This window comes from Periplaneta americana, chromosome 10 (genome assembly GCF_040183065.1).
Source record: "Periplaneta americana isolate PAMFEO1 chromosome 10, P.americana_PAMFEO1_priV1, whole genome shotgun sequence".
In the NCBI taxonomy this organism is placed as follows: domain Eukaryota; kingdom Metazoa; phylum Arthropoda; class Insecta; order Blattodea; family Blattidae; genus Periplaneta; species Periplaneta americana.
The window spans coordinates 152,626,753-152,652,181 of record NC_091126.1 but is presented as its reverse complement, the minus strand read 5'-3'; the positions used below and the strand labels follow the sequence as shown (position 1 = coordinate 152,652,181).

General features: G+C 34.8%; 1 protein-coding gene across 3 annotated transcripts in view; it reads left to right on the top strand.

Moving 5' to 3' along the window:
* The window catches only part of LOC138708104 (protein SSUH2 homolog), a 228,167-nt gene that overhangs the window by 175,579 nt on the left and 27,159 nt on the right, over positions 1-25,429 (top strand). For all 3 annotated transcript variants that reach the window (XM_069838294.1, XM_069838293.1, XM_069838295.1), the window contains one exon: positions 18,103-18,195. In XM_069838294.1, the coding sequence (XP_069694395.1) occupies positions 18,103-18,195 (93 nt within the window). The remainder of the gene's footprint in view (positions 1-18,102; positions 18,196-25,429) is intronic.

Here is a 25,429-nt window from a genome sequence, read left to right as displayed (position 1 = left end):
ATTTAGATATTGAAAAACGAGATGACAAATTGAATTTATTTGAATATTATTTACAATTAACGCTAATTATTATAGTAACAGAACATAACCTTCTGCGACAGTATTGGATTTCCAGACTCCGTAACGTTTCGCTAGTTGTCTTTCGATTGCATATCCGCTTTCATATTCCTACAATGGTGTTTTCTGATTGGTGGAACACCTGAACTTTAATGAATAGATGTAATTTAATGAGGTCCATTAAAGGGCTTCTACCAGGTGTATAATTACTACATTTCGGCATGGTCGAGCATAAAATTAATTATACATGCAAAGTGCTCGCATTAATACCATTGTACCAATCAAAAAAGAAAACCTAGCCCTTGTATGTAGAAGTTAGGACATTATCCTAATGAGAATGGGCCTCTAACTTAGTGTACCTGTGGCATTCGGTTGGAAAGCGATCTTAACGGAAATTGTTATGAGCATACGGATCAAAGTTTTATTGAAAAATCTTGAGCTGATGATTTTACACTCTAGTGGCAGGAAAAATAATCGTGTACCGGATTTCCTAATGAGTCACTATTCATGTACCTGCAATGATTCGTGATGCATATTGATAAACTTACGAAGACTTCCTATCAAATAATAATTACGTGATCCTATTTTTGGAACACCTATGACGTAATTTTGTGGTTCTAATTTGGTATAGGATGTTATTTATATTCTCCAAATGCTGAAGACTTAGTGAGTAAAAAAAATCTCCCGAAATAGGACGATTAGTGCTTCACTCAATGAAGAAACCGACTATTTTTTCTTAAAGGTGCATGAAAAAAACGCGTGATTAACAAAGCTCGGAACTTGGGGACTTGTGTGTCGTGTGCATGAGTAAGGTTACAGGTACAACGTACACAAAGCTCACCCTGCAAGTGCTCAGGGACAGTCGTGTGTACTAAGAAGTGGTCACATCGAATGACAGGAAGACGGACGAGGAAACTGTGTCGTGTCGAAGCCAATGACATTCAGATAATTAATTAGAGGTAAACGGTCTGTTTGAAAATAAGAAAATACGTATTACTCGAATGGGTATTGTATACGTTTGAAAATATATTTCTTAAAATGTATGTACAGAATTTCATGGAGGAATTCTGAGGAGATACATTATTTTCTTCGAATGGAGAGTTTATATTTTGTAAGTTGTGTCAAACACAAACTAGAGATTGGAAACGGGCATTCATTGAAATACATTGCAGTCCCTTAAATCGGTGGAAAATTTGTCCATAGCCATGGATCAAGTCGTAGTGGAACCTTCCCTAGTAGTGACATAGAAATTGAAAACTATTTTCGACACAAATTTAGGATAGGCCTACTTATCTTTCTCAGATACGAGATCAGCTAGCAACTACTGAAAATCGAACAGGAAACAGTGACAGTAAAAACATTCAATACTTTATTTCGGCCTAAGACTTTACAATACAATTACAAATCATTTTCCAAATTTGAAATTTTTTAAAATTGAAGCTCTTAAAAAATACATTTGTAAAATTATCCATGATGTATAATATTAACAAATGTATTTTTTTTTTACCTTTTATTTCTGTCTACTATATTCTTGTTTTTACTGAATATCACTGGCTTCTGTCGAATTGTCAATTTATATTAAATGTGCATTTTTCTCTCTTTTTCTCTTTCTTCTTTATTCTTGCTCTTGTGTTGTATTTATCGGTTTGAATTAAGTTACTTACTGTATTTAGTAAAGTGTCCTTGTAAATTTTATATTATATTATTGACTAAGACCACACCGTACACGAGCCTGGCTCTTACGGTAGTGGCTAGAAACATTTTTGTTTTATAAATGTAATTTGTATTCAGTAGGTAGCTAGTTAAAATAAATAAAATTAAAAAATTAATTTTGCTCCCGTCACTTCATGTGACATGGAAATAAGTTTCTTTCGTTTCAAATCATGTTTAACTAACAGACGAAGAAGGTATGGGTTCGAAAAATATTCGAATGTATGTAGTCATACACTGTAACAAAATATACACAGCAGAACTGTAAATTTGATATATTTTGCATGTTTATTTATATATATGCTATAAAATTACTTGTTTCAACCTACCATATTATTATCATTATGTTGTTCTAGCCAGGAACCATTTTTATTGCAGACCTTACAGTACCTCTGTGCTAGAAGCGGGAGTTTGTTGACATTGAAGTCCGGTCGCTTAGCCACGTTCAAAGACACAAGTCCCCAAGTTCCGAGCTTTGGTGATTAATGTGGAATTGTTAGGAGCTTACAGGAACTAAAGACTTTAGAACTGGTTAATAACCAAAGCTCGGAACTTGGGGACTTGTGTCTTTGAACGTGGCTAAGCGACCGGACTTCAATGTCAACAAACTCCCGCTTCCAGCACAGAGGTACTGTAAGGTCTGCTATAAAAGTGGTTCCTGGCTGGAACAACAAAATGATAATATTATGGTAGGTTGAAACACGTAATTTTATAGCATATATATAAATAAACATGCAAAATATATCAAATTTACAGTTCTGTTGTGTATATTTTGTTACAGTGTATGACTACATACATTCGAATATTTTTCGAACCCATACCTTCTTCGTCTGTTAGTTAAACATGATTTGAAACGAAAGAAACTTATTTCCACGTCACATGAAGTGACGGGAGCAAAATTAATTTTTTTAATTTTATTTATTTTAACTAGCTACCTACTGAATACAAATTACATTTATAAAACAAAAATGTTTCTAGCCACTACCGTAAGAGCCAGGCTCGTGTACGGTGTGGTCTTAGTCAATAATATAATATAAAATTTACAAGGACACTTTACTAAATACAGTAAGTAACTTAATTCAAACCAATAAATACAACACAAGAGCAAGAATAAAGAAGAAGGAGAAAAAGAGAGAAAAATACACATTTAATATAAATTGGCAATTCGACAGAAGCCAGTGATATTCAATAAAAACAAGAATATATTAAACAGAAATAAAAGGTAAAAAAAAAATACATTTGTTAATATTATACATCATGGATAATTTTACAAATATATTTTTTAAGAGCTTCAATTTTAAAAAATTTCAAATTTGGAAAATGGTTTGTAATTGTATTATAAAGTCTTAGGCCGAAATAAAGTATTGAATGTTTTCACTGTCACTGTTTCCTGTTCGATTTTCAGTAGTTGCTAGCTGATCTCGTATCTGAGAAAGATAAGTAGGCCTATCCTAAATTTGTGTCGAAAATAGTTTTCAATTTCTATGTCACTACTAGGGAAGGTTCCACTACGACTTGATCCATGGCTATGGACAAATTTTCCACCGATTTAAGGGACTGCAATGTATTTCAATGAATGCCCGTTTCCAATCTCTAGTTTGTGTTTGACACAACTTACAAAATATAAACTCTCCATTCGAAGAAAATAATGTATCTCCTCAGAATTCCTCCATGAAATTCTGTACATAAATTTTAAGAAATATATTTTCAAACGTATACAATACCCATTCGAATAATACGTATTTTCTTATTTTCAAACAGACCGTTTACCTCTAATTAATTATCTGAATGTCATTGGCTTCGACACGACACAGTTTCCTCGTCCGTCTTCCTGTCATTCGATGTGACCACTTCTTAGTACACACGACTGTCCCTGAGCACTTGCAGGGTGAGCTTTGTGTACGTTGTACCTGTAACCTTACTCATGCACACGACACACAAGTCCCAAAATTCCGAGCTTTGCTTATTAAAACTGCATCCATGTTATTTTTTAGATTTGTCTGAGAAGTATAACTGCATTATAAGAATGTAAGTTTTAATTTTAATGCTCATTTTTCACAAGTTTTCTTTTTTATTCAAAAGGAATATTTTATCAACTTTTTTTTTTTACAGAAAAGTGAAATTTTCAGATATGTTTGTTTATTATCCTTACCGGTACTGACACAATGTTTTGTAAATCTAATATATCGTAAATACGTGTTACTTAAGATAATGTATTAAAATGTTTGAAAATATTCGCATGGAAAATATTTGTGAGGAAATGAATAATTAACAAGGCAAATACTGTTACATCACAAACAAAAGATATGTGCTTATGTGTTGGTACAACGTCAGCTCTATAGTTTCAGCAGATTTCGAGATAATTTAATATTCTGATAACAGAAATTTGCGTACCAATATCACCTAAAAGCATAATGCGATAAGAGTTTTAATAAGTAATATTAGTTACAGTTAAAACATATACCTAGGCAACTTTGCTTTGTACTATAATATTGTTTTGATTACTTTTATAAGGTTAAAGATACCATCGTTATCAATTTCAACTTATCATGTCATACTTAGTGTCTTTCTTTGGGATAACTCTTTATGAATGATGTGTTTAATTCACTTAGTACAGTATAGTTGTAGTTATTATGGAATTTTTGTGAATTTACTCTTTATTATGTTATTAACGTTTAGAACGCAACTGCAATATTAGGCTAAGAAATAGGTGTTAGTACTTTTGTTTTACAGATAATATAGAAGATAACAAACAGAAAGAAACCATATAAAATTAACGACATAAAAATTCACGTTCCGTTTGAAGTTTGTGCATCACTGTTTTCTTAATCCAACAGGCTGCTTATTTCTCTTTCCATACCTAGCGCTTAATGCCCTCGCGCGTCGTCAAGGTCAGAAAAATGCGCTTGCTTTGACATCATTGCCCTATGATAATGTTCCAAGTTAAACACTGTTCCAAGTTTGCCCATTTGACGGTACCTGGTCTTTGCTGGAGGTGAAAGGCAACCGGAACGTTGTGCCTACCTCATTCTAGTGTCGAGGTCAAGAAAGCATCGAGTTCTACTTTCAAGCCCTTCATGACTAATAAAAGGGAATCAGTACCTTTCTTAAACTACTGTGGGTGCTATTCACAGACATTTTGCTAGCCCGCGCTATGAGCGTGCTAAACAGGATTCATATCATATCATATCGCTGACACTGGTTTATGAATACGAAAAACGTTAGTTCGCTGATCATCCACCGAAAGCCCGCGCTAAGAATGTCTATGAATACGGCCCTGTGTATTTATTGTTTTCAGAGCTATGCTTTCTAGCGCTCATTATTTTGTTTTATGTCATGCCTGTTTTACTTTAAGAAGATCCATTTTTATCCAGTCTATGTGCGTAAGAGGGCACAGAGGGTCCGTCTAACCTAGATGGAAATGCGGGTATATGTGTCAGTGTGCGATTGTTGTATTAGATCTGTTACTGCTTCACTGAGTAAAACAAACACAAGGTCTGGGGAAGTATGCATTGCAGTTGTTATTCTAGTTGGAAATTTCCTTCTTCAAATAATCCATTTTGAAGTTACTAAACTAAACATTGTAACCGCAAAAACATCCTCTTCCATCTCTTCTTGATTTAAATAAATAATGAAAAAGAAACCTGCCCCAGTCACTTCTATTAAGAGTGATTATATACAGTACGTAAAAGACGTACAAGAATTACGCGTTACAAGTAATAGGGAAAATTAACTGCGCTGTTATTAAGTCTCCTTGTATTATTGTCTCTTGACATGAAATACAGAGAAAGTATTATGACTCTAGAAAATACAGATATCAACATTTATACAGGAGTACTCTTCATCAGAGCTATTTGGCATACTTCCCGGTTGCTCGCCTTCCCGCCAGGGCGCATTTAAGATTTTTGTTTAATTACTTACTAATGGAGAAAAATTCGTTCCGGCACCGGGAATCGAACCCAGGACCCTCAATTTGGCGCGCTGAGTGCTCTTACCATCTGAGCTATGCCGAGTTCCGATTCACAGTGCCGGCCGAACGATACAAAGGAGGAGAGTTCGGCCGGCACTGTGAACCGGAACTCGGCATAGCTCAGATGGTAAGAGTACCAGGACCCTCAATTTGGCGCGCTGAGTTCTCTTACCATCTGAGCTATGCCGAGTTCTGATTCACATTGCCGGCCGAACGATACAAAGGAGGAGAGTTTGGCCGGCACTGTGCATATCTCAGATGGTAAGAGCACTCAGCGCGCCAAATTGAGGGTTTTGGTTTCGATTCCCGGTGCCGGAACGAATTTTTCTCCATTAATAAGTATCTAAGTGATGACTACATAAATGATTGATTACACAGTATTCAATAGAGTACGACGAGGTCTTCATACAAGAATATATATTTTCATCTAGGTTGTACTCTTCAATTCTTACTTACATACTTACTTACAAATGAAGAGTCCACTGCAAGAATGATGGATGTCATTTGGAAAACATTTTGCACGAGAAGCAATTGAAAGTTTGAAATGCTTAGCGCTCAAAGCTTAACTGTGATTTTCCGATCATTACTGGACAATGACTATCAGTGTTAATGCCATATAACTCTGTATGTACATTCTATATGTCTTAAGCTATGCATTGACAGTCTTGGTTCATTTTCGACAAGAAAGTGACATCCATCATTCTTGCAGTGGACTCTTCAAATGGCTTTTAAGGAACCCACAGGTTTATTACCGCCCTCACATAAGCCCGCCATCGGTCCCTATCCTGTGCAAGATTAATCCAGTCTCTATCACCATATCCCACCTCCCTCCAATCCATTTTAATATTATTCTCCCAACTTCGTCTCGGCCTCCCCAAAGGTATTTTCCCTCCGGTCTCCCAACTAACAATCTATATGGATTTCTGAATTCGCCCATACGTGCTACATGTCCTACCCATCCCTCAAACGTCTGGATTTAATGTTCCTAATTATGTCAGGTGAAGAATGCAATGCGTGCAGTTCTGCGTTGTGTAACTTTCTCAATTCTCCTGTAACTTCATCCCTCTTAGCCCCAAATATTTTCCTTAGAAACTTATTCTCAAACACCCTTAATCTCTGTTACTCTCGCAAAGTGAGAGTCCAAGTTTCTTAACCATACAGAACAACTGGTAATGTAACTGTTTTATAAATTCTAACTCACATTTTTTGACAGCAGACTAGATGGCAAAAGCTACTCAACCGAATAATAACAAGCATTTCCATATGAAGAGTTCGCGGGAAAAACGATGAATGTCACAGTTTTGTTAAGGTTGATGTCATTATATAATTCAATGGATCACTACGAAATTTAATGCTGTTCTTATGAAAAGTGGTAAAAATGAGAATTATCACCACGAATACAGTAATCCTTTCCTTTATTTTCTAAAGAAACAGCACTACATATTGCAGTTATAGACTCAATTAGATCATTATCTAATCCTTAACAGAAATGTGACTTTCATCGTTTTTCCCGCGAACTCTTCATATTTAATTTCCTCCCGAGAGTCATTTATATTTGTTATTATTGCTCCAAGGTATTTGAATTTTTCCATATCTGCGAAGGATACTTTTATGAACAAAGAATCCTGGTCCTAATTAGTGATTATTGTTTCCTTCCCCACAATACAACAAATAATCTCCTATTTGTGATATGCCATTCCCATCTAACCTAACCTCTTGTACTCCCACGAAGTCTATTCTATATCTAGTTAGTTATTTTGCTAATAATGTTACCCTTCCTGTTCTATAAAGACTAGTTACGTTAGACGTAGGTGCCAAATTTCATAACCATATTCCTTTGCTGTGGTCGTGCCAGAGAATTAGTCCCATTCCGAGACTTATTGCAAGGTTTCGTAACATGCTGTTTTTTTACGGTGATGGGTTGTTAACACTTCGCCCAACCCCCAAGCTCGAGGACCACCCCTTATCGGCTGTCCACGACTGCTTATTCAATGTATTTGCAGCTACTCTCCATATCTGGAGGCCGTCTCCTCTATCCGCAACCTGAGGATGCGCCATGCCGTGGTGATGGGGACACACAATACTCTTCAACTCTATATTTAAAAAAGAAAAGCTGAATAGAGAGTAGCTAGGGTATTGCCGACAAATTATTTGATGAACTCTACTCTTTTAATATCCTAGTTTTCATACGATCATACGGTTATGTTTAATTACAATTACAACCATGGTCATATAAAACCTAGAGGATTTTGGCCTCATCCATTAGTAGTTTTCTGTGCTTGTCTATCAGATATCATGCCTTCATTTTCCGTGATTTATTGAAGGTCCGGTATCACTTGGTCTCTTCAACAGTCGTGTTCCTAGACTTCCAGCTGCATACGTATGGATTTGCACTGTTACTGTATTAATGTGAGTTAAAAGAAAAAAAAAATGACTAGAACATTAATGCGAAAGCTGTCATAATATGGTGTCGCGGAAATATGAGGATCTGTTATTTAAACAATTATCTACAGACTGATTCACGGGGATTTACCGTCCATTACGGAGCTTATTTCCGAAGACATTCTGAGTAAAAGAAAGTCATATAAACATATATATTTTCAGAGTTACACTAATTTGAAGTTGTTAGTAGAATACCTTTTTTCTTTACTTTTAAGGATAACAATATATTACAAGTAGAGAATGAACTATTCAGAAATGTCATTTCTTTAATTGGCTAGTGTTCTGAAGATAAAAATGTGTTGTTAAATGCTTTGTACAGATTTTGTTTTTCAATTTTTAATTAAAAATTGCATCATTCTTATACATTTAAAACAATTGTTACAAATCATACGACTTTAGGATCTTAATTATTTACAGTTTAATTATGCATCCTAATGTTCAGTCTTAAAGAATTTACAAGAGTGGCGTGATTTATAACAATTGTTGTGATAAATGCGTAAGAAAATATAATTTTGTAGTTAAAAATCGAAAAAAAAATCAGTACGAAGCAACTATGTAATTCGCAACATATTTCTAGCTTCAGAATATTAGCTAATTAAGGACATGGTGCTCCTGAATAGTTCATTCTTTAGCTGTAATACTCTTTTACCCTTAAAATCTCAAGAATAATGGTATTTTACAAACAATTTCAAATTAGTGTAATTCTGAAATATTTGAGATTAGGACAAATGTTTATATGACATTATTTGCACAGAAGGTCTTCGGAAATAAGCTCCATAAGGGATAGTAAATTCTCTTGAATCATCCTTTATATTAACTCTTCCTAGTTTATATACAGGGACATCATTTTATTTTTACTAACATTTTTAATATCAACTTGGCTATATCTTTGGATTAAAGGTCTAGAACCGGAAACATCGCTTGCTCCCCCTTCCAAGACTGGAGTTCGATTATACTGGCGTAAAATACAAATCACTTTACTAGGTATAGGAGGGAAGAAAAGTAATTCATGCATTTATGTAAACTAGGAAATATCGCAATTTTGAGTTTGATAATTTTCATTAGGTTTTTGTTCAATCAAAATACAGTACTGTATTAACAATAAGTGTTTTTGAGCTATCCCTTCGGACGCATTCATTATGCAGTGTATATTTTAGTGTTACAGCACATTAGCGTACAATATAAAGAATGAAATTAAATTGAAATATAATCATAATATGGATATTTAAACACATTTTAAAAATGGTGGTCTTTCATTTCGATACAGGCTTCAGTTCTTTTGTGCATATTATCGCATTATAGACTATTGTACCTAATTCCAATTAGCAGTTTCGTCCTTCGTACGAGTAACTCATGTTGAAATAATACTATACCTACTCTATAAAAGAGTACCTTACGTACTGTAAATTCAATCTTCACATCTGCACGATCCGAAATGATAAAATTACTCAGAAATGCTATCTACTGTCCGTTCAAGTGGTTTTGTCGCAGGGTCGTAGAAAGGGGGAGGGGAAATCACGTGACAGTTACTTAACGAGGCCCTTCTATTTAAGTTATTTTAAACTGTTGTATAATATTACACAGACGTCCAATTCCTAACAGAAATTAATGTTTTCAGAAAAGAGCTAAGACAGCCCAGCTACTAGACTTTACAGAGGGGCGAACAGAAGCAGGTGGGGGAAACCGGAATGCGACGTAGGCAAACGGACGACAGTACCTGTGCGAAAATATGATTCAATATTGAAAGCTCTTTCGTCACTGGAAAACGCGAAGATATTCATGGAACGTACTTTAGGGTGCTATTCATAGACTTTTCGCTAGCCCCGCTACGAGCGTGCTAAACTAGCCCCGACTTTGCCAGAGGAGGGGCGAATTATTCATATCGCTAACATTGGTTTATGAATATGAAAAACGTTAGTCTCGCTGATCATCCACCGGAAGCCCGCGATAAAAATGTCTATGATACGGCCCATACGCACTAACTCAGTACTACATACGCGGCCTCGGTTCTGTTTGGAGAGCGGTTGGAAGTTTACTAGTAGAGGGGGTGGGAGTGAAGTACATTAAAAAATTCAGGTACAATAAAAATTGAAATAAAAATAAAATGATGTCCCTGTATATTTGAATGTGTAAAATATGTAAAATATGTACATTTTAATAATTTTATGTATGACCAGCCTCATGGGCTAGTGGTCAGAAGTTCTGACTACAGTTCATGAGGTCCCGCTTTCGATTCCCGGTTACAACACAGGAATTTTTCCTTAAAGGGGAATGTTCCTATGTTCGTCCATGGTCTGAAAATTAGGTTAGGTTTAGATCTCTCCTAGCAATTCATCATCATCATCATCATCATCATCATCATCATCATCATCATCGGGACATCGTAACTCCGCCTTTCAGTCGCCTCAACCTCAGAATTCATTTCATTCATTCATTCATTCATTGTTCTGCTCAAAGGCAGGTCTTTGATTAAAAAAACAGCTTTCTCCGATCTTTCCTATTTTCTGCCTTTTTATTTGTCTACTCATATGAATCTCAGAAGTGGGTTACAAATAAGCCATTGCCAGAAGAGACCAGAAATGTCAAATGACAACGTGGTGGCAAAAAAATGATGTACCAAAGAAAAGAAGATATACATAATTATCATACAAAAACTAGAATTAACTTGGCATATCAGCTTGCAGATTAACTAAACACATTATAGTTTTCTTTCTTTAGGCGTTGAATTTTATAACACGTTACCAAAACATTTAAAAGAAGCTATTAACTTCAGTAATTCCGTTAGGACTGTCATTGCTCTGGCAATATCCATTGCAATTCTATTCATCACAACTTTATATAGTCATATTTTCGATATGTACGACTGTCAAAAAAAAGTGACCGCACTTGTGAACAGGGAATATATTCTAAGTCCACTTCGGATCACGGTGGTGTTACACGATATATTATGCGCTTGTAGAATCGCACTTGAAGTAATTTCGGAACTCTGGTGTTTAAACAGGAGTCATTCGATATCTGTGTCTCGTAGAGCAGCGGTAGAGTGCTAGATTAGTGTTTCAAAGGTTGTGAGTTCGAGCCTTGTTCTAGTTATCATTTTATTTTGTTATCGTTCGTTAGCGATATAAATAATATTCAAGTTATCATTTATATTCTGTTTTTAGCGATATAAGTAATATAAATTTAATGTAAGGTTTGGAACAGTACAGCTGCAGAATACCAGTGTTAGTTTTTTCTTCTTATATTGTTACATTATGCTGTCCTGTAACACAATAAAATGAAAAGGAGTAACGAGCATTTGAACCTGACACGTTGACATCTAAATTCCGACGTTCTTACGAGTGAACTACGGGGGCACAAGTAAAGACGCATATGCGAAAAAATTGGCCCAATCCCTCTCTAAGACGTCCTGACGATTTGTGGAAGCTCGTCCACGATGCCTTGGATGCCATGGCTGAGAACAGTCGCTATTTGAAAAGACTAGTCTATTCCATGTCCACTCGACTGCAAGATGTGATCGAGATGGAGGAAGGTGGACCAAATATTGAATCGTAGCTTTTTGTTTTCTTTTTTGATCTTTTAATTGTTTGGATTTTCTGAGGTAGACGCAGTAAGATTCTTTTGTTTATACCACGAACGATATTTTTTTGAGAATAAAACTCTTTCTTTCTTTCTTTCTTTATTTCTTTCTTTCTTTCTTTCTTTCTTTCTATTTGCAGCCATAATGCCATAATAATGATACAGTCATGGCATAATACATTCATGAACCTGATGTTAATTACTAAAACTCATAAAAGAGTCGGGAGCAATTATATATTCTCTCTCTCTTAAAAACAAAGAAACCATAAGAAGCACTAGGTTGAATTCGAACGCATGACCTCATAAATACCAGCCCGGAACGCTACCACTATACTAAAATAATAACATACAGAATATTTCAATTATAAAGGCTGGTCCACAATAAACCGTGAACGGAAACGACAACGAGAACGAGAACGAAAATATTGTTAAAATAAATGTATTTAAATGTGAGCATTCACAATTAACTTTCACGTTCCCGTTCCCGAGCTCCGGCAAGCTTCTCGTTAATTGTGAATGCTCACATTTAAATACATTTATTAAACATTATTTCCGCTCTCGTTCTTCTTGTCGTTTCCGTTCCCGGTTTATTGTGGACCAGACTTAACTGTAGATATCAGGTCACGTGGTCCAACAGCATGTAACATCGTTTGTCTCCGAATTGTAGCGAAGAAATCCGAACTGTAGATATCAGGTTACGTGGTCCAACAATATGTAACATCGTTTGTCTCCGAATTGTAGCGAAGAAACCCGAAGAGAACTTAGCTTCTAGACAGCTGTACAGTTTTACTCAGTTAATAAAATTGTGTTCTCGATCTGAGGCTGTGACTTCTTTAATTTCAAACTAGGATTGTATATCTTTCTCTTTTAAATATAAATTATTTTAAACGGCTCGTTTCACAGCTATCTTCTTTTATATGAATCGTTTCTATCCAGATTTATTGAAAGTTCCTGACCTTTTATGTGAAAAGTTTATAACAATTTCATTAAAATTAAGTAACGGATTTTTCATCGTATTCATTATTTGTAATTAAACGTTAACTAAAATAAACTGTTTAGAATGGATGACAACTTTATGTAGAATGTAAACTATAAAAACTGCCAAAATTATATTGACAGTAGGTACACATTGATCTACTGAACAAAATATCTAGGCTAATTTAATTATTTTTTATAATTTTAATTTGTAAAATACAGTGTTTTTGAGAGTCAAAGTAGTTCATTTGTTTACAGCTCGGCAGAAAATGAACACCACTTCCAAAGACGTTGCACGCATCAAACGTCAGTTGGAAAGAGAAAAACGGCAGAGAAATAGACGCATGAACCAGCATTTGAATCTACAAAGTAAATAATGACTGTTTAGTGTGTGTTCTCATTTTCAAAATAGTTGCACTCACAAAACACATTTCTTTCTGGGAAATCCTTGACAGTTAGAGAAAAAACATTATTTGACTATTTCCTTCAGTCACTTATGTTCTACCACTAGTATCTTTTTTTGCAGTTTATATCATTTACAGCAGGCATGCCGGTAATTTCCTAGAAGAGGGCAAAATCCAACATGGCTGACGAAAACTACCAAAAACGTTCTGCCAACTATGAAGTTCAAATGTCACCAAACATCACAAAATGAAAGGTGGAAAATCAAATATATATTTAAATTTTTTAAAAAGAAGAAGTCCTCCAAAGAAATTAAAATGTATTTAATTTTTCACCTTTGATTTTTTTGGCGTTTGGTGGCATTCGAACTTCATAGTTGGCAGTACTTTTCTGGCAGTTTTCGTCCGCACTTTACCCCCAAAAGTCAATAATACACAAAACAAAACATAATAGTTTATCACCTTATCAAATAAAATTAAATTCTCATCGACGTTTTCAACGACAACTACTTCACTTCCAGTATATGACACAGGCTTTAAGGCAATGTAAACTTAAACCATGCAGGCAACGAAGAACTAAACCAACACTTTGTCGTACAATCAACTTTGCATAAATAAAGCGTATGTTTACACTAAATGAAATTCTCTTGGAACACTTGTTACACTAACTTATACAGAAAATTCAGTAAAGAATTCCTTTAAACCACAGAAAACAGTTTTTTCCTCAACATTCAACACAATTCTTATCCACCAGCGAAAGAACTAAACCAAAATCGACACAAAATTTAATAGATAAAGTTCAGAACACGGATTCCTTCCTTTTCCTCTTGCTTCAAAATTCCAACCTTGAGCACACAAAATAAATTATTGGCACCGAAAAGTGCCTTTTCGTAAGCATGATGATGCACATTCGACAAATGCAGACAAATCTACAATATAACACCACTCACTTCAAAAACCAAGAACAACTGACAACGTCATTATCCATTCAAAATTAACGAAAATTCTAGAACAAATGACAACTATAACCAAACAAATCGAAAGAAAATCACAAAAAAATAATAAAATGACAAACTTTCAATAGCTTTAGCCATCAGACACAACATAACACCACTCACGTCAAACAACCCAGAATCACTGACAACGTCATTATCCATTCAAAATTAATTAAAATCCTAGAACAAATGACAACTATAATCAATAAAATTAAAAGAAAATCACGGCGACACCTAGTATAAAAACTTAGAACTAACATATAAAATTCACTAAAAGATCACTAACATTTAACTCTGAAATAAAAAAGTTGGTAATACTTACTACATTCAAATCAAGTGCCCGTCTTCTATGAATTTACCGGCATGCCAAAACCCTGCACATTGTGCAGTCGCACACATTGTGCAGTTCCTATTCCCCTACCTGGAAGGAATGAATCGGCTTGGAGAGGAGCGCGACAGGGCTGTACAGTACCTGCAGTAGCAGATCAGCTTTTGTTTCAGTGACGCAGATTTAGTAAGGTGCTCATTGAGCTGTGACTATGAATGCGTCATGAAAAATAAAGTGAGGAATCCACGGATATAACGAAGACGAGAAATCACGAATCATTTGACATAATTGTTATAATGTTTTCCTCAGCCAACAATAATTATTTTAAAATGAAAGGCTTTCATCATCTCATGTGGATCTAATAGTGATGTGAGAATTTAGATCAGATTAGTAAAGTTCTCAAAATATGATATTCGCCAACTCTTATTTCTTAATCAGTACTCTCACGGCAAAACAAACGTGACAGTAGCGTTGTTTTGGAATCTGTACAAACACAGCCATCAAAGGTTAGACGACTTACAACTTTTTTTTGATAAACTGATAAGCAGTGCTGAGATATTTTTAACCTGCGCAGTGCTGTAAACGACGCAGCGACTATGTTTGTAGAGGAAAGAAAGATACCGTAAAGTGGGGTGACTTTGAACGCTGAGGTGACTTTGAACAGTAATTTAGCGCCTTTCTAAATTAAATGCTGTACCCAATTGCGAAAAAAACTGTTTAAGTTGCCAATAAATTAGTTCAGTTTTTTCGCAATTGGGTACAGCATTTAATTTAGAAAGGCGCTAAATTACTGTTCAAAGTCACCCCACTTTACGGTACAGAGAATACCTTTACGATCCCATTCAGAAGCTGTGCTCGCGTGTTTACAGGTGCAGTCGGATGAGAAATATTCTAGCAGGTCCTTGAACCAAAGTTTCCATGTGTACTAATTTTTTCGTTATTTAGCAACATCTGCACTGGAATTTAACACAGTAAACTTCATATCACTTTCAAAAATAATTAAATAAAATACATAAATAGATTACGCTTCTATGAATAACAAAAACTAGTCATTACAATTTGGCATATATAAATAAACTATAATTATATTCGGAATATGTATGCTAAGACTTTCCTGTGTTAAATTTCAACGTACCTCGTTTACATGTTTCGATCTATTTATGGGTCATCTTCAGAACTGGTCGTTGTTGGTTTTGGCGCCACTTGTTCTGTTTCCTGTGAGGGTGTGTTCCTGTGGTATAGTGTAGAGACAAAGAGTGTGTGTGTTTTGAAGTTGAGTCGTGTGTTGAGAATTTCGCTGGGGTGTGTTTTTGTGTGTCTGTATATTTCATATTGTTCTAGTGTGTTTAGTTTCTGGCTTTTTGGTTGGATGTGTAGTATTTCTATGGCTGTGTTGATGTATCTGTGGGTGTGGTTAGCATTTGTGATGTGTTCTGCATATGTGGAGGTGTTTTGTAATTTTGTTATGGCTGTGATGTGTTCTTTGTAACGTGTTTGAAACGATCTGCCTGTCTGTCCTATGTAGAAGTTGTTGCAGGTGTTACATTTGAGTTTGTATACGCCTGTGTGGTTGTATTTGTTTGTGTTGTTTGTATATTGAGATGTTTTTGTAGAGTGTTATTTGTTCTGCATGCGATGTTGTAATTTAATTTCTTGAATGAGGTTGCGATTTTGTGTGTGTTTTTGTTTTCGTTGTTAGTGTGATGTATTTTTTTGTGTTCTTGTCTTTGCGTTGTATTCTTATGTTTTTTTGTGGTAATAGGCGTAACATGGTGTAATAGGCCTATTATTTTTGATGTGAAAATTACGTTGTTCGTATGTGTAATAGGCCTACCTGCCTTTATTTCGATTAAATATTGCAGAATTCTTGTACATTCATTTATGCACGATTCAATAATTTTCAGTTGCACCGCAAGAATATTTTGATATGTTGAAATTATATGTTGTGTTCACTGTACCAGTACTTCAAATTCGCATTTATACATTATAATTAAGCATAATCTCATGTATGACACCCCGCACATTAAATTTGTCTGTATTTGAATACTACAATTGAGTATTGAATTATTGTATTTATATACTACCTAAGAGACGAAGTAACACAATCGTACGCACACAAATTTCATAGGAGTGGTATGGTAATTTTCTAACTACAATTAAGGAAGGTAGATGTGCTAAATTAAAATTACAATATACATTCTTTTTTATTAAATCTCAAAATAGCTTCCATTCTAAACTTAAAATGTTGATGCGAACAGAATATGTTAACATGTAAAATTCTCTCCACATTAAAATAATACAGTTTTGTAATTATTTCTGCAACATATTATGCAACAAGAAGTAAACGGAACTTATGGACACATTATACTAAATAAAACTTAGCAATGATACGCAATAAAGTTATAATATATTATTTCACTGAGCTCCATACATTGAAATAGAAAACACGAACATACATTACGGCCTGGTCTAGATCGAAAAGGCATTGACTGTGCCGTATTTCGCATTGTTGTGAAAAGTTGTGTAAACTGTGAAATGTTCTTATCGGCTTTAATAACTGTAAATGGCTAAAGGGACAAGGAGACGTTTGTAGTACTATAAATTGTAAGAAAAAGAGGTCAGAGTTATCCTTCTTCCGAAAGATCCAGCAAGGTGAGTTTATAATAGTAATATGCGTTAGAAGAGCGGTATGTTGACGTTTTCATGTTCGAGGAAAAGATTGAAAAAGCGAAACGTAGTTGAGCTTTTTTAATTTCCGAGAACATGAAAACAAACATACCGCTCGTGTATCGTACATTATTTTGTGCGAAGATTGTTTATTACATACCTGAAAGAGGAATTTCTAATTAGTTGCAATGAAATCTCCATCTTGGTTTCTGTTCAATGACGGCAACTTTGGAAAACAAATATATCTATCTTCAACATTGTTCCTATAAAATGTTTTCTGTGTTTACTATACTGCAGCAGGCCGTGATATACGTCTGTCTTTTTTTTTCTCCCAGTCTATGATGAGTCTGAAATCTTGTTGATTTTTTCACGGCTTCCTTAATGTTACTTGCATTACAAATGCAGTAACTTTTGTGGTGTTGTAGAGTTTACTTAATTTTTGCAAATATTTAAAAACAATCATTAACAGTGCAATTTAGGTGAAATTGCAGTGGTAAGTTTCCAATTTATAATTATTACTATATTGAATGTCTTTAAAAATAATATGTTAAAAGCCTAAAGCAGTAAAATGAATATGACGCTTAAGCGGTAAGAATAGGGAAATTGTTATGTATGTTACGTTGGGAATACTGAATGTGGTATTTCACACTTACCGCGTATTGGTTTTGTGCGGAAAGCAAGAAAATACGCACGATCTCGCACAAAATATAATATATACTTTATGAAAATAATATATAAACCTTATGTATTTCATATTTAAATAGTGGAAGGAAGGTGTTAATTTATTAAAAAGAACACGCTATCGAAAGCATATATTTTATCGTCTGCTAGGGAAAGATTCTATGATGAGGCGATAGCAGCGATCCTGGTGGTTAGCAACTATTTATGGATGGATATTTATTAAGCATGGAGCTTCGTGACTGTATATACTAGACTGTGGTAATACTATAAGTAATTGTGATGCCATTTCTTTCTTTTCAGGGATGTATGAATTTGATTCAACCATGCCTTCGGCTCCTCCACTGGAGCAGATGGAGCAAGTGTCGGGGTACGAGAGCACATCGTTTAATGAAGGTAAGACCTGCGAAATTATTGCGTAAACTGGCATTTATGTTAGTTAAAATAGAAAAGTCCATCAGTTTGCTTATCAGTATTATGTTATATTTTACGAAATTTACAACATTATTTTTTTTGTAGCAAATATTGTTAATTTGCAATAAGAATAAGTCATATGATTGAAAAATTTCAATAAATATATTTCATAACTTTGTAATTGACTTATCGGAAAACCAAAAATGAATTGTAAAATTATTTTATGCTCGACCATGCCGAAATGTAGTAATTATACACCTGGTAGCAGTCCTTTAATGCATTTCATTAAAGTACACCTATTCATTAATGTTCAGGTTTTCGATTATTCTCGGACATGCAATCGAAAGACAACTATCGAAAGGTCACGGAGGCTGGAAATCCAATACTGTCGCAGAAGGTTATGTTCTGTTACTATAATAATTAGCGTTAATTGTAAATAATATTCAAATAAATGCAATTTGTCATCTCGTTTTTCAATGTCGAATTCAATTTCAAGGTTATATCAAGACTGTTTATCTTACTCTGTAGATTTATATCAAGGTCGTCGACAATCGTTTCCGGAAAAAAATCAATACTTTCGCGTCTGCGCACATCTCACAATTCATGAGGTAGGCTATTGCACTCACATAACAATAACATGAATACTTACGAATAATTTCAAGTTAGAAATATGGTCGAACATAAAAAGTCGTATGAAACTTGCCTATAATGGTAATTAAGACGCTCGTATGAAACATCCTCGCGTCTTAATTACTACCATTATAGGCTCGTTGCATAATGTACTATTAAAATGTTGGAAGGTTTCGGCATAACATGCCATCGTCAGAACACGTAATACATAACACATTAATTTGAATACACACTGTACATAAATAGATTTGGCAAGCGATAAATTGAATGCATGTGGGTTACATATTAAAATATGTTAATACATAGACAATGGACACAATAAAATGTGGTTTTGCTTAAAAAATTGTAAAATTGGAGTTGCATTATTTATATTCAGGATGGCTCACTTAACTCTTTCACCTCCGATAGCGTGTGAAATATTTCATACATACACAAACCGACAATTACATGTACAAGTTAACGAGGACATCTGATACACGTAATGCATTTTTTTTTTGTACATGAAATAATTTTCAATATATTAGAGTCAACTTTCTTTTCTTTTTTTTTAATGGGAACCAACTGTGTTTTGTATTGCAAATATTCCGTTAACTCTGTCGGTAAGAATAAACATAAGCAATGTCTGACGCACCCTTCCTAATAATGTTGAGTTAATTGAAGGTCGAACACACCTATAGTACTGTACACTGCCCAATACAACCCCCATTTCTTTAGTTTTGTACTGGACAATTGAACGATAAAACAACGGCGAGAAAAATGATTGCACACCGGAGGTTTTGTGTTTTGTTTTTTTTAGAATAATAACTGTTTATTTTTTATTGTACACTACTTTTATGTCTCACTTCACCGTGTGCAACATTTCCGTAGTACTAAAATGTACAGTACATTCTGATTGTGATTTAATTGACGCACAAATCTGACCAGAATTGTCCTTCTTCTGTTCGATCCTTGGTCAGACATTGCTTATGTTTACTCTTACCTGTGACATTCAAACAGTCAGTAAAGTAGCCATTTGTTATTAGACAGAGCTAACGCAACATTTGCAATACAAAACATAGTTGGTTCCCAATAAAAGAAAGAAAAGAAAGTTGACTCTAATATCTTGAAAATTATTTAATGTACAAAAAATGCATTACGTGTATCAGATGTCCCCTTCGATGTAATTTAACTTGTAATTGTCGGTTTGTGCATATCTGAAATGTTTCACACGATATTGGAGGTGAAAGAGTTAAGTGTGCCACTCTGTATACAATATCTTTCAATGGAATTCAGCACACGGCACGGGAGTCATTCTAGCCGTTAAAAAATGGAAATAATTTATTTGTATAAAAAACGGACAAATAATTCTTTTTTTTTTTGTGCAGAAGGAGAAAAGAGAAAAGAAAGATTTTGATACTAATGGTTTAGTGACAGTATCTATGACTGTTGTAAAAACCTACGTGCGTATGGAGATCAGGAGGGGTTATTGTGTACTGCTTGCTTCATGTTCATTAAATTGGCATTTATGCGTTGAATAATCAAAAAGAAATGTATCAATAAATCGTTAAGTGATTCTGACAATGTGTTTGGAATTTTAACATATGGGGCACAGGACAACTTTGATAATAATTAATTAATTCATTAATGCCACGTATATTACTAGTGGTTTAGTTACACGTAACGTACAGGTAATAGAATTTGAGGTTTAATTTGTGAATAAACGGTTCACTTTATGCAAAAAAAAAAAAAAGACGAAGACATAAATTGTTCATCTTTTTAACATCTATCGCGACATTCATAGTAAAGCTTAAAATTTTAAAAAGATATGACAACATCGGCAACGAAACTTTCCACACAATTTGTTTTTTATTGGTTGAACTATGCGTTGTAGAAAAATATTTCATTAGAAGTATTGGTTCTATTTCATACAAAACACCTCCTGTTAAAATTTATGCACTCAAACCCTTAACACTCTGTATAGTGACACTTGGCGACACATCAGTGTGCCGCGGCACACAGGTTGTTAGTCACTGCTTTACTGCATAAGAAATGCTTAATTATTATTCATTCATATGCATGAACGCTTGCGGATACTAAGTACGAAATGTTTTAAATTTAATTTATATGATCCCCACATAAAGAGTAGGGACCGGATTTTTATGTAATATCAAGGTGTGAAATATATATACATATTTATGTAAGAAAAATAAGCTAAATATGTACCAAAATATGTAAAGTCATGAGAATATTTGATATCAATATCTGACAGGTATAGTTTAGGTAAGGCTCTCCAGTTGTGATTTCATAGAGCACCTGAATTTTTTACCGCACACTTGACACATTACTATTTTTCCATCTGTAGTGAAAGCTTCGTCCATCGCAGTCCATGATTTTATTTTTGTCGTTAGGGTTGAAGATACAGGGGCCATTTTAGTTAGTTAAAAGCAGTAGATAAACTCACTTGCACTTTATACTGTAAGTACAAACACTAGAGAACTGAGTGAAATGAATGACACAACAGTACTGCAAGCACTGTTTCGCTTTACTGGATTGGGAGAAAATAAGAGGAGATGTGGGACGCATGCATATTAGCTGCTTCCTGTAAAAATAAAGTACTTACTAAAATCTCAAACTATAGGCATTTACAAACTGTTGTTTGAAAAGTGACATTCCTGTCTCATTCAGAAAGGTAGGATTATTCCAGCCGAGAACCATACTTTCTAATTGCTCGGAAAATACCATTTCTGTATAGGTCTACTAAATTTAAAGTAAAGAGGTCAAGCAATAATCTGAAAAGCTATTTATTTTAATCTTTCAACATCTTTCCAATTTGTTCCTTTACTTCAGCTTCTTTTCAAAAGTCGGCTACTTTATTGCGACTCATGCCAGACTTGACACGGGTTTTCCCTGGAAGGATTAGGAAGAGGGTGGGTAAGGTTGCAAATTGCATGGGAACAGCTTGTTAAGACGTGTGCAGAACAATTATAGTTCGAGACAAATCATGTTCCTCGTCCCAATCCACCGCATGAAGGCAACGCTACTTTTTGAGTGTATGGCAGTTAAGGTAGTTGTATGAGAAAGGTTACCTTTTGTTCACTCATATTTACAGTGGGTGGTATGGGGTGAGTGCCTCTATTACTTTCTGGAAATAAGAATGTTATGTTTCGTCCCGAAATATATCCTTCTTGGGTAGGTAAAAAGGCTTTTTAAATCTGTGTATTTCAAATTGTAAACTTCGACGGCAGAATTCATCCCCCCCTCCTTTTAGAGAAGTAAAAATGAATAAAACCCCTAAATATGTAGATTTATGTAATACCAAGCCATAATATGTAATGTGGGGTAAATATGTAAAAATATGTAGTATCAAATTTTAATATATTAATGGTAATTACAAGATTCGCAAAGATTTGTTATTTATATACGGTTAGGTTGAAAGGAATATAACATCTAATTATATAAAAATCCGGTCCCTAATAATGAGATCTATATGAATTCTTTAAATGAACAAAATCTATAACATTTGTGTCATAAGTATTTTTATTATTAGAATGTCACTAACAGTATTACGAAATTTCATTTCCTGTCTTCTTTCGAAGTCCTTTCAGCGAGTAAGGAATTTGTTTCTACTGATTGATGACTTCTTTGTATTCGAATTCAACGTTGCTATTTATATTGGTAAGAGTCCAAATGATAGGGGGCATCGTCCTTCGAAGTCTGAGTACGAGAAATATAAACACTGTGCATCTTTGTGAGCATTGGCAGATGATTCTCTTCTGACATGAATTGTGTGGTGTTGTTATTGGCTCAGACCCCCTTTACTCACAACCATTGAAGAATGAACGTAGCTTAGAACTGTATCGTGAAAGCTGCTTTCCACGAAAGACAAGAATGGATTACCGGTATTTTAAATTATACGGTTTTATATTAACTTTATGTGCTCATAATATTGATAGTAGACTGCGTTTGTTTTGGTTTTGATTTCTATTTAAAAATTAAAATAATTGAAGGGTTCAGAAACATAGTGGTCCAAGCACCATTTACTAAAACCGTAGGAAACAAGGGTTAAAATGAAGTTATTACCATAATTCAATGGAAACATATAGCAAGTAATATAAAGTATATACATTAAAACTAAATGATATGTCAATCTTCATTAAACTATGGTATTAACATAACTTTAACCCTTGCTTTCTCCGTTTTTAATAAATGGCGCTTGGCCCACTATGACTCTGAACCCTTTAATTTATACATAAGTAGTAGGGTTGCCAACCCTCCCGTATTTCCTGGGTTCTCCCGTATTTGGCAGTAATTTTCAATAGTCTCCCGGCTCCCGTATTTTTCTTTTCTTCGAGCATTTTCTTCCCTTATTTTTTCATATTGTAGAAGCTTTATTTGAAACATTAAATTTTGCCGTGAATGGAGCAGGGGCGGCCCGTCCTTATGTGCTACAGTACAATGATAATTTTTGCTCAAATAATGTATTTGCAATACCATCGTATTTAATCTGTCATTTGACAATTTCCCGTGGTTATGTTCATGATGCGTTATAGAGTGTTTAATCTTCGCTCTTCGGTGCCTCAGGGGGTTCGTTGTGCTACTCAGAACTCTACATGAGAATGTAGACAATTAATGCGCATATGCGAAGCTGAAATCACTGCTCTGATTGGCTATTTTTACGCGGGGAAGTGCTGTAGTCAGCTTCAACACGACACAGCTTGGAGATTGCAAAAGTAAAGCGTAACGAAAGAATGCTTGTTTGTGGAAGAACTTGGAACTATGCACAATGTATTTGGTAATACAAGTGTCCGACTGCTGTTGCCATCTTACTAGTTTTTTTTAAGTTCCTCCTGAATCAGTCAGCAAGCGACGGAAAATGGAATCCCAGAAAATTGAAGCCAAGGAAGTATATGGCCGTATAATTCAGGAAACTACTCATCGTTTCCAGTCTTCAAGTTACCTAGACGCAACAAAATTGTTAAACAGCGAATTTTTTTTACAATTTTTCGCATAATTTTCCTGAATGCGAACTTGAAGTTGCTGTCAACAGCTATACTGTACTGAACAAAAGAGTGTTAAAGACACAACTTGGAGTTCTATACGGAAGACCCGACTTCCGAAATATAGATGGAGCTGTTCAATTGTTACAATACATAGCCTTCAACAATTCACAGGATCCATTCTGTGAAGTAACGAAGTTGTTAAATATTTTGGTTACAACACCAATGACCACTGCTGAGCCAGAAAGATGTTTTCCTTGCTTGAAACGCATAAAAACGTTTTTAAGGAACACTATGTCCCAGGATCGCCTTACTGCTCTTGCAATACTGTCAATAGAAAAGAGTATGATGTCCAAGATGGAGGGGTTTAACACCAGGGTAATTGACAAGTTCTGCAGTAGGAAGGAACGTCGTATGGACTTCATATTTCGTCACTAGGCGAGTCTCAAATTAAGATAAATACATATAAGTGTATACAGTAGGCCGATATAGATATTGTAGCACACTCATTATTTTGACCACCAGCCGCTATTGGAATGAAGATGATTTACATGATGAATTTTGTTGTTCCAGAGATGCGTTAAAATGTGCAGTCTCTATAGAAAGTAAATGCTTTGCAGAAGTGGGTTTCAGTGCTGACCAGGTTAAAATAAAAAATGTTAATATTGGAAATTTGGAAGATCTGGGGAATTTTGTTCTCAGCTTACCACGTAGTAATGCTGACAGAGAGAGAGAGAGAGAGATGGTGTTTTCTCTCATGAACATTAAGTGAACAGATATTTGAAGCAGGAGAGCGACACATCTAATCAACTGAGAACTCCAAATCGCAATCACTTAAATTACAGATATTTTTTTTCAGTTTGTAAAAAAATGATTAAAAACCATTACGCGAAGCAAAAAAACATGTCTCTAAACACTCTTAATTTAAGCTTAACTGCTAAAGTGTAGAATAACTGTTTCCTTTCTTTTTTTTTTTAATAATTGAACTGAATAATTTGTCGATTTTCTATGTGAAATTCTGCCGATTCCTTAGTCTGTCGTTAAAAAAAAAGAGCCGTTCAGAGCAAAAGTTGTGTAAGTCAAAATTGGGTAATGAGGTTTAAAGTAAAAATTCTGTAAAATACACCGCAAAGTAGCAATTAATATGGCCTTCTTGCTATCCACTGACTACTAATAGTTGAAATAAATTGAATATTAATTGCTACTTTGCGCTATGGTTTACAGAATGCTTACTTTAACCCTCATTACCCATTTTTGACTTACACCATTTCTACTCTGAACGGCTCAAATGTTGACAGCCCTAATAAGCAGTGATTTGCAAATCTGGCTTTCAGGTAAAACTCCCTGTGAAGCAGACTTGAATAATTTCAAGGGAAAAATTATTACGGGACCGAGTATCGATCCCGGTACCCTTCGATTAGAGCACGAATGCTCTACCGACTGTGTGGTTTTCTGGTAACGTACCTACAGTGCCGTATATATTATACAATTTGAGTTGCATAATATATACGTCACTGTAGGTACGGTAATAGAAAACCACAATTTAAGTTACACAGAGTTTGTGTGCACTCAAAGTTGGGTTTCTAGCGCCTTGTCAGCACACTTGAGTT